The 10,854-nt window shown below is 45.9% G+C and overlaps 1 protein-coding gene across 1 annotated transcript; it reads left to right on the forward strand.

The window, feature by feature from the left end:
- The first annotated feature begins 2,859 nt into the window (after positions 1-2,859).
- On the forward strand, positions 2,860-10,309 carry Vsx1 (visual system homeobox 1). Its single transcript, XM_015493001.2, has 5 exons — positions 2,860-3,308; positions 5,585-5,663; positions 6,599-6,722; positions 7,676-7,856; positions 8,828-10,309. The coding sequence occupies exons 1-5, from the start codon at positions 2,885-2,887 to the stop codon at positions 9,115-9,117; spliced, it is 1,098 nt and encodes a 365-aa protein (XP_015348487.1). The 5' UTR covers positions 2,860-2,884; the 3' UTR covers positions 9,118-10,309.
- The last annotated feature ends 545 nt before the right edge of the window (positions 10,310-10,854 follow it).

Raw genomic sequence — 10,854 nt, forward strand, 5'->3', positions numbered from 1 at the left:
GCCCAAGAGAGGTATCTGTTGCTCCAGTCTCAGCTTGGCACAGTGAAGAGCCAAGTCACTGTGGTCATCCTGGTTGGGCAAGCTGAAGACATCGCGTGGTCTGGGAAGTGAAATGAAGCAGAGAGGGGCTGGAAAGCTTCCCTGAAAAATAATGAGAGGAGAAATCTTTACTGATTAGTTAAATCCCGGATAATCCTGGTTGATGAAGGCAGATCCGGACCCCTTAACGGACTTAGGGTTCCAAAATGACTCCGGGGGTATCCCGGGGCGGGGATGGGGCGGGGACACTCTCGAGCGCCATGCCTCCGGCTGAAGATTTGCATATGGTGGGAGAAGCCCACACTCCAGCCTGCCAGGGCATGGAGCCCTCTTTCAAAGGCCGGCGGCCACAAAGACTCCGCATCTGCCCCGGCGCCAGGATGGACGAGAGGAGAGTGAGTGGGTTCGGGGACCAGCTAGCTTTCTCTTGTCCACTATTCCTAAACCAAGATAAGCTCTTCCTCCATCTTGATGGACGCTGAGCGAAGCACTTCGCCGCTTCTTGCTGCTGCGACCCGGTCCCTTGACACAGAACTGATTTCCCCGTCAGAGGGCGTGATCCTCTGTGGCTGCTGAGGGTGGGGTGCAGGTTAGAGTGACGGGGCAAGGGAGGCGTTTCTCAGTGGGGAGCAGGTCCTGAAGTAGTTTTTTGGTGTGATGTTCCGTGGCCTCCAGGTTGGGACAGGAAAGTGCCCCAGGGTCCAACGAGCTTCTGTCGTGGTTTTTACCATTGGGGATGCCACTGTCAGAAATTGCTGGACATCCCCTGGAGACACGCCTCTTCATGGTCTCCGAGTTCCCTTAGAGCCCCAAGTAGGACTCTTTTTTCTTGGGTCTCTTTGCTCTACTTCCCCTTCCCCATTTCTTTCTCTGAGTCCAATGTTGTCAGGTTAATAGAAATGTCACTTTCTTTCATCCGTAAAATGGGTTTAGTAAGATCTTTCACAAAGGGTTGGAAAAGGGTCTGTTTTGGGCACTGTGTCGAAGTCACCATGTGGAGTGGCTAAGATTCGGTCTCCCTCCCATCCCCCGCCTTTTGGTACTTCTGGATACCTTACCATAAAACTTGGGGTCTGTCGTCTTGGAGACTTCCTGCCTCCCTAGGCAGAAGCTAGGAGAGGAAGGCCCCAAGTCTGTGGACCAGGTGAAGTTGTCGCGTTTGCACCTCGAACTGCAGGTGAGGCGTGTGCATCAGCTGGAGCCTCTTAGACTCTCCCTTGCCGGTGACCCTGTCCTGCCTGCCCATCATGGTGGAGGGCTATTTAATACATGGAATGGTAGGTATCTTTCCTAACTGCGACCCTTAAATTCACATTTACAAATGACCACGCTGCTGGTCGAAGAGCAGGAGCACTTGGCAGTGTTCTGTATCTTCAACGCCTTCCCCTAAATCCAGAGATAAAATTGGGGGAAAATTCCTGGTGGAGCCGAAAAGGACGCCCGCGTCTAAAGCCGCCCCCAAAGCCGCCCCCGACCCGGAGCGATTCAAAAGACAATTATCCCAAACGAAAGTTATTGTTTTGCTAATCCCGGGAACAGCTTGCAAGGGGAGATTTGGGTCTTCCTTTAATAATGGAAAGTTAATGCGCAGCCTCTTGTAATTATCTTCATCGGAAGCCCCTTGTTTAATCTGTATGTTTAGAAGAGGCCTCACTCAAACGCGCAAGGAGCGGGAGACCCACTTGCTGAGCGTGGGCTCCCGCGTGCACGCAGCGAACAGCGTAGCATCCTCACAGGGCTCTGGGAGTTCCTCCTCACTAGCTGAATGACCTCGGCCGTCTGGCCCTTCACGAGTGACATTGAGGTTTCTGGATTCTATGATTGGGAGAAGGGTAAACTCAGGGCTCCCAAAGATGAGTGTTGTGTGGGCCTAAAGCTGAGCCCAAAGTGGCTTGCCCACGTGCTTTGGCGCCAATTTTAACAATATGGTAATTTAACATGAAAATCATGGTGACTTTGGAGAATCATATAATCAGACAATAATTTGTTAGTTTCCATGAAGGAGTGTGTCCCAGTGTGTGCACTCTATTTTATTGCACCCCCCCCCCAATTTAGGGCCGTTTGATAAAATACTGGTACACTACCAAAACAATATTCACTACTTAACTGAAATTCAAATTTCACTGGGACTCAAATATTTTTATTTGTTAAACCCAGTACATGCCCCATCATTTTAGCCCGCTTCAGTCCATTCAGGCCTCTACTTCTTGCCCCCAGATCCAGTAAGTTTGCGACCCCCTACAGCCTAGATATTAGAGTAGGCAGGGGTGGGGTAAGAATTTGACAGGAAGTAGAGTGTCAATGGATTAGATAAAGGTTTCCCACTCTTTTCCTCTTGGGGATTTTCAGGGAAGGTCTTCTGTGCTCAGGCAGTGAAGTTGGAGGGCTGGAAGTGGTCGTTTTAGCGGTGGGGGTGTGGTTGGGAATGAGACCCTAGATCTCGAGGTGCGATTTGGTCCTGTCGGGGAGGGTTCAAGACGGCCAGGAGTGGAGCCTCTTCCCCGAAGAGTCTGGAAAGAAGGAGAAGACCACACTAGGATGTGGAGCTTGCGGCTCTTAGAGGGACAGGCAGACACTACAGAGTCGTTGTTCTTTCCCTTTCCCTCCTCCCGGGATTGGGGGTGGGGTGGGTTAGGGGACTGCTGTAGGGAGGCTGGGAGGGCGGCGACTAAGGGGAGGGGACCTGGAGGCGTCCCCACTTCGCAGGATCCAAACGGTGACGCTGATTGGAGCCCTCCAGGCCTTCGTGCCCGACGGGCAGCCCAGGTATAAAAAGCGTCTTCTGAGCTGAGCCTCGTCTGCAAAGGTGAACCACAGAGGATCTCGCCTCGCAGGCTAAGAGGCTATGACCGGACGGGACGCGCATTCGGATGGGCGCACCGGGAGTAGGGCGCTGGTACCGGGCGGTTCCTCCACCGGATCGCGTTCCCGGGGTTTCGCCATCACGGATCTGCTGGGCTTGGAGGCCGACCTGCCGGCACCCGCCGGTCCCGGGCCAGGATCAGGATGCGAGGGCCCAGTGACTACTCCGTGCCCCGGCCCGGGGCTCGGTGGCTCCTGCATAGCGCGCGGGGCTCTCCCACTGGGGCTGGGCCTCCTCTGTGGCTTCAGCGCACAACCACCCGCTGCTGCTCGGGCGCCCTGCCTGCTTCTAGCCGACATGCCGTTCCTGCCACCTGGGGGACCAGAGCCTGCTGCCCCGCAGGTCCCCGGCCGCCCGCCACCCGCTCTTGGCCGCCAGAAGCGCTGCGAGAGTGTCTCGACGTCCGGTAATCAGGCCCGCGCTTCCCGCCCCTGCCTCTGACCCGGGTGACTTAGAGCCGCGCAAGGGTAACACACCCTTGCCCGACTGCAGCCCTAGATCTCAGGGAATTTGGGATCCCAGAGGGAAGCCCAGCTGGGAGAGGCTTCTTCGCGTAGCTGCAACTGCCCTTTGCTGGACCCCAAATCCCTGCCTCTGCTCTGAAATCCGATCCCTGAATTGCTGCAGGGACGGCTACCGTGGGTGCCAGATTGAACGCTATAATGAAACAAAATGGATCTTGGCGCCTCAGGAGCCGTCTTCCGACGGCTTTTTGCTTGGCGGCTGGCTGGGACGGGCGTGAGTCGGGAAGGCCTGGGCATGACTTGTTCACCCGCAGTACAGAACCTGGTATCCTGAGGGTGAGCTGATTGAAACTGATTTGTTGAACTGATTGAAACTAGTTACGGGTGCTTGAAGTGAGTTGGGCTACGAGCCCTGGAACTGTCCGCCTTTACGAGGTGCTGAAAAAGGGAGTCCTGGCTCTCCCGCTGCTCTGCTCCCAATTCCAGTAAGAAAGAAAACAATCTCGCTGATTCACAGTACTCGTGCTTTGTTCGGAGCCCACCCGCTTCCTCAAAGAAGTAGAGGTGCATTTAGGAGGAAAGAGAAGGAATCAATGAAATTCCATAAACAACGAGAGCAGGGAATTAGGGTATGGGGGAAGGAAAAAGATAATTATGTAAGAATATGTAAGCCTAGAGGAAACTATTTGGAGAACCTAGAGCAGAGCATCCAGGCAGCCAAGTCAAAAAGAGTACATTGTGTCTCACAGATAATAAAAGGAGGCATGCCAGATCAGCGAGCAGGTGAGCACTGAGCCCTAAAAGGGCTTTATTTCACGAATCTCTGTAAAATAAAAATGAAGCCCTCTATTGGTTGTTCCATTAAAAATTCAAAGGCCAGCCAGATGGGGTGACAAACACCTGTAATCTCAGTTACAAAGGAGGCTGAAGCAGGACAGCCAGCCTAGACTGTGCAATTCAGCAACACTGTCTCAAAATTAAAAGGGGTTGGGGAGGGAATAGTGACATAGCTTGGTGGTAAAGCATCCCCAGGTTCGATTTCTAGTACCCTCTAAAAAAATAATAAATCTAGGATGGATTCTTTCTTCTATGGGCACTGATAAAAACAAAAGGCAAAATGCATCCTATCCTGTGCAAGCATTTCAGGAAGATCTAGAGCAGAACTGTCCAATGGAAATAGTATGTGATCACATATTCAATGAAAAATTCTATCACCTTAAAAGGAAAAAAAACCAGGTGAAATTAATTTAAATACTATATTTTAATCCAATATATGCAAATATCATCATTGCAATATGATCAATATAAAACTATTTTATTTGGGGGGTACTAAATCTTCTAAATCCACTGAGTATTTTATATTTACGGCAGGTCTAAATATAACTAACTACATTTCATGTGGTCAATAAACTTCTGTGTCTAATAATGACCAGATGAGATAGCACAACCTAAATTCTGTAACCAAAGCATAAAATTTTCTGATGACCTAATTGATGTAGGATCAAAACTAGTATTATTTTTTACTTTTTCATTTTTTGAATAATAATGCTTTCTCAGGATGAATCTGACAACTTTCCTTTCCAGCTAGATTTTTTAATACAATGGATATAAAAAGATAAGGCATAATAAAGTGATTCTTGAGATTTCAAGTTCATCTACAAATCATTTGGGCATACTTGTTAAGAATGAGTTTCCTGGATTCCAACTTTAGAGATTATGAATTGGTACATCAGGGTAAGGGTGCAGAATCCACAGGGATTCTTATGTCACACAACCTCAATCCTCCTTGTGAGAATTCTTGCTGTAGAAGCAAACATGAGAAGGTGGGAGGCAAAGAGAGGTGGATGAATTTAGGGGCTATGGGGGATAGAATATGCAATTAGTGGCTGATTAGCTTTGACTGCCACACAATTTGGGATTTGAATCTCAAACCATTTACTTTTTATTTGATCTTGAGCAAATTGTCTAACATCTCTTTGCCTTTGTTTCTTCATATGTAAAAATAGGATCATAATAGTAGCTACTTATGAAGAATATTTGCGATAATGTATGGATAGTGACAGTGACTGGAGTCTGGGAATTGGTAAAATTCTAGCTCATATTGTTAAATACACTCCTAACAAATATGTTAGGAATATGTTAACTCTCACATGAAAATCTAGGAAATAAAGTAAAAAATGTGATCAGCTTTTGAGTCCTCTTCTCATTGTGCCAGCAGATGAGGAAAGTCCACCTGAAGACAGGAGTGATCTGAAGGCATCTCCCACCCTAGGGAAGAGGAAGAAGCGGCGGCACAGGTATAGGGACAGGCTGTCCTTTCTGACCACTTTCCCCTAACATCTATGGGACCAGCATCTGAAAATTTATTGCTCTGATTTATAGCAGGCCCAGGGGCCTCCTGGTTGGCAGTAAAAAGGGCACATTTTAAAGCAACCATTTGCAGATAATTCTGCAGTTCCTAGAGGGCCACAAAGGACCATCTTTGCATCATTTTAAAGACATGATTTTGTGGGTCTGTAAAATAGGTCTTGTCAGAAGAGTTTATGGAATTCATTAAGAAAGAGTTTAAAAACCAGATGCAATGGTACATGCCTGTAATCCCAGGTGGCTGAGGCAAGAGGATCCCAAGTTTGAGGCTAACTCAAACTTATCAAGACCCTGTTAAAAAAATAAATAAATAAAAGGAATGGGTGTAGCTCCTCTAGGTTCAATCCTGGTACTGGGGGAAAAAATCCCACAAGGCCTTTGGTTCAAACACTAGCACACAAACACATGCACACACACACACACACACACTCACGCACACACACAAAAAAAATCAAGAAAAACAGAAACACCTGAAGAATTCTGCTTTGAACAAAGATTTTCCAGAGACTAATCATTCAGCTGTGGAATGTCCAGTTATCATAAAGGGGAATTTTGGGGGGGAGGAGTGAGGAGGGATACTGGGGGTTGAACCCAGAGGCAAACTATTATTAAGCTACATTCCCAGCCCTTTTTATTTTTTGAGTCAAGTTTCCATTAAGTTGCTTGGGGTCTCACTAAGTTGCAGAGGCTGGCCTCAAACTTGTGATCCTCCTGTCAGCCTCCAGAGTCCCTGGAATTACAAGTATGCTCCACCACTACCCAGTATGAGATAGCGTTGGGGGTGAGGACTGGAAGGGTTAAGGCAGAAAAACATAGTTTCCCCTGTGGACATGTGCCCGCACACATATTTTGGGTTTATCCACAGGACAGTTTTCACTGCTCACCAGCTGGAAGAGCTGGAGAAGGCATTCAGTGAGGCCCACTACCCTGATGTGTACACTCGGGAAATGCTGGCTGTAAAAACTGAACTCCCTGAAGACCGAATTCAGGTATCTGAGGTTCCCCCTTCAGCTTCCCAAAGACATCCAGAGAATATGTCACTCCTGCACACAGTGAGCCAACCCATAGCCACTTCTAAATAGCCCAACTCAGTCCCCTTGGCTCCAACCCTGAGGGTCACTTAGCTAAAGGCACAATAAGCTTCCCTCTGACCCTCATGCCTTTTCTCTTATTATTTTTATTTATTGTTAGGTCATTCTCAAAAATATGTGTGCTGCAACTAGAAACTACCTGAAGATATATGGCTAAACACTCTCCACCTTATATCCTCAAAGAAATCATGTATAATTCCATGTGACTGTTCTATACCTTGTGCTGTCTCATGTCATATATATATATATATATATATATATATATATATATATATATATATATTAAAAGTGTGGACAATTTTTCTCANATATATATATATATATGAATATTCATGTGTATGTACATATATGTGCACACATATGTGCACTCACACTTACAGAGAATTTTGTTCTTTGTCTTGTCAGATTTGCCACTAGCTTTTTAAAGAGTTAAACTTCCAGAGCATCCAGTTGTTAACAAAATATTTTTCATTAGAAATATCAGTAGCAATACAACAACCTAAGATTAGATTGGGTCATTGACCCAGTGGACTCTTTCCAATTAATCATAACAATTTAGAAGATGCTGTAGTCAACCTGCTTACACAATGTGGGAAAAAGTACTTCGCTTTTGTTTTTATCCTTCCTGACTCATTGGAAAACCCGAGTGGGAGCATTACGCGTTATCCCCACGGTGCTGAATCTCTGTGGGGTTGGAGGGAACGTGGACATAGTCCTGAGAAGTTCCAGGAGCGTTGCTTTACGGAGGAGAGTTGGCTCTTTTTAGTTCAGGGACACGCTTCAGTTTCCCCAAGTGCCCCTCTTCACGCTGTCTCCTCTTGTATGCCCTTCTGTCTCCTTTCTCCAACCAGGTCTGGTTTCAAAACCGGAGGGCCAAGTGGCGCAAGCGGGAGAAGCGCTGGGGCGGCAGCAGTGTGATGGCGGAGTATGGGCTGTACGGCGCGATGGTGAGACACTGCATCCCGCTGCCGGACTCAGTGCTCAACTCCACAGAAGGCGGCCTTCGCGGCGCCTGTGCGCCCTGGCTCCTAGGTAAGCAGGAGGCGCAGAGATGCTGGGCGGGGGCTTCCATGAGGTCAGACAGACATTTGTGAAACAAAGCAGCATACATGCAATCAGATTAAAAGTCAGTGTCTTGCATCTGATTTCTACTTAATTCCAATCCTAAACTATTGCCTTGTTTTTCACAGTTTAGGGCACATGGTAATTGGAAATGGGAGGGTTCAGAGCAATGAAAAGCTAGAGACAATCAACAGTGAAGTCAGGAGTTCTGGTCCCTATTCCTGCTTCTGCCATTAACAACCTACCATGTAGCTTTTCTGTTCCTTAGATTTTCCATACTAAAATAGTCTCTACTGGAGCGGTTCAAACTTTGAGGCTGGGTGGTATTCTGCCGTGGGGAGAGAGGAACAGGCACGGATAGCAGATTGGAAGAATGAATCACAAGATGAGCAACTGGGGTCAGATTAGTTAGGGGGATTATGGTGGTATTGTAGATTGTGAAAGAGTTGTTTTCTTTGTTCAGCAAACACTTTCTGAACACCCATTTGCCAGGTTCTACCTGAAGAACCAATAATTAATATAATCTTGATTTTGCCCTCAGGGCTAGAGAAACTAGAGAGAGAATTTGGGGGGCAGGGAGCCAAGTCCAGTCATATGAAATCACACATGCAGGCAGGGGATGGTGCTTGCTGGCATCCTCAGTACAAGAAAAGGGGTTCAGTGCCCAGTCACCATGTTATACAAGCAAAGGCAAAGTCACTGTGTCATCCGAACAAAGCACCTTTGCAGATGTTACAGTTGGCAGACACCAGTTTTCAACCCCTAATGGTGGGAGTCAGTATGAGTGAATTACCTACTTGACTCTCCTGTTGGCCCCACAGAGAGCTACTAACAACATAATTCTAATGGAATTTATGAAACAATGATAGGAAGTGTACTTAATCACTGAATTTTAAAAAATATTTTAGTACTAACTTTTTTAAAAATTTTTATTTTGCCAGGGATGCATAAAAAGTCCACAGGAATGATAAGGAAACCAGGAAGTGAAGACAAATTGCCAGGACTCTGGGGCTCTGACCACCTCAAGGAAGGTTCTAGTGATAGTCAGGCAGGACACCAGAGAGGCTCAGACAAAGCCAGCCTTGAGAATGGCTTGGAAGATGTGGCCATTGATCTTTCCAGCTCTGCCAGACAGGAGACCAAGAAAACACACCAGGGGGACAGTGCTCAAGGATGCTCTGACTCTACTGGGGTAGAGGGGCTCCAGCCAGGGAAGGTTGGTGACCTATGAGATCCACAGGCCCCACCCACAAAGGCTGAAAGTGTGCTTATTTCTCACTGGCATTTTTCAAAAGACAACAGTGGTCTAAGACAAATAACTTCAGTTCAATTTTCTCTTAATGGAGTCAGGATAAAATGCAGGACCACTTGTTTTAAGAGGACAAATGGATGATTTAGGGACAATTCCTTTTTGTTCTAGAATGGAAACCATTTCTTAAAGGTACTTGGAACCACTTCATTTGGTATAAAAGTTTGATTCTGTTTTGTGGAACTTGGGCAGGCAGGATTGAAAGTTCAAAAGACGATATACTGCTTGCTGCACATCATTTGAGATGTGGTTCAGGATACTATGTAGATAAATAGGATAGGTCCTCACTCTTAATTAGAGAATAAATTATTTTTAACTTCCAGAAGAATCAGACATCTTTATAATGAAGACTCCAGAAAAATATATGAGTGAATTACATAGTATCTTCCTTCAATTTGGTGTTGGACTTCAGTTTTCATGTTAGGCAATAATTCTGTGTTCCAAGTGTCATTTGGTAGGCTATACACATTGGAAGTCATAAACAACAAAGAAAGCCATTCTCCCCTTCACCTTCTGAAGTAGCTAGGACCATATTTAAACAACTGTTGAGTATCTGGAAACAGTTTTCAAAGTTCAGACCAGGCTTCTTGATCTTCTTAAACTTTATGTTTGAAAGCACTTTAGTGACTTGGTTTTCATGAACATTTCCTTTCCTGTATTTCCTTTGCCTACTTATTTATTATTTTAAAATAAACATTGTGTGGTGTGTTTGCTTCTCAAGGTCCTCCTTCCATTACACATGTGCATATCTCCACTATTGCTGATCCCTGAATGGGCTGTTTCTCCCCACTTGTCCCTTTTCAATCTCTTAACAACCAAAGCATTTTATCCTTTAGACTGCAGAACTTACTCTGGGTTGCTTTGTAAACTACTGTGGGGCAACAGCCATGTCTAATTCACCTTTTGGAGTTCAGAGCCCCGAGAGAGGTTCCTTCTAATGGGGACAGTGTGGAGCTTCATGAAGAAGGGATTACAGGTATGCACCACTATGCCAGACTGAATACAATATTCTGAACCTAAATAGAATTTGGCATTTAAAATCCAAATGTAATTTTTTAAAAAACAATTTTAGTTGTGTATAGACACAATACCTTTATTTTATTCTTTTTTTTTTAATGTGGTGCAGAGAATTGAACCCAGTGCCTCATACGTGCTAGGCAAGTACTCTACTGCTGAGCCACAACCCCAGCCCACAAATGTAATTTTTTAAATTTATTTTTTAATTTTCAATTTTTATTTTTGGCACCAGGGATTGAACCAGGTGTACCTTACCAGTAAGCTGCATCCCCAGCCCTTTTTATTTATTTTTTTTAGTTTTGTGACAGGGTCTTGCTAAGTTGCTGAGGCTGGCCTTGAATTTGTGAACTTCCTGCTTCAGCCTTCCAAGTCACTGGGATTCCAGGTGTGTGCCACTGCACCTGGCTAGCACTGAAGTTTTGAAGGATGCAGATCACTCATTTCTTAGAATGTCCCTTCATTTTAGGACTGTCTAATGTTTCTTCACATTTGTACATTTTTGGCAAGAATGCCACTGAAGTGAACACCTAGAGAGTTTAAAAAGGTTGACTCTGGACTGAGTGGTAGCTTAGTGGTAGAGAGCTTGCTTTAAATGCATAAGGCCCTAACTTCCATCCCCAGCACGGCAGAGTAAATAAAGTA

Source organism: Marmota marmota, unplaced genomic scaffold (genome assembly GCF_001458135.2).
Source record: "Marmota marmota marmota unplaced genomic scaffold, marMar, whole genome shotgun sequence".
Taxonomy (NCBI): Eukaryota; Metazoa; Chordata; class Mammalia; order Rodentia; family Sciuridae; genus Marmota; species Marmota marmota.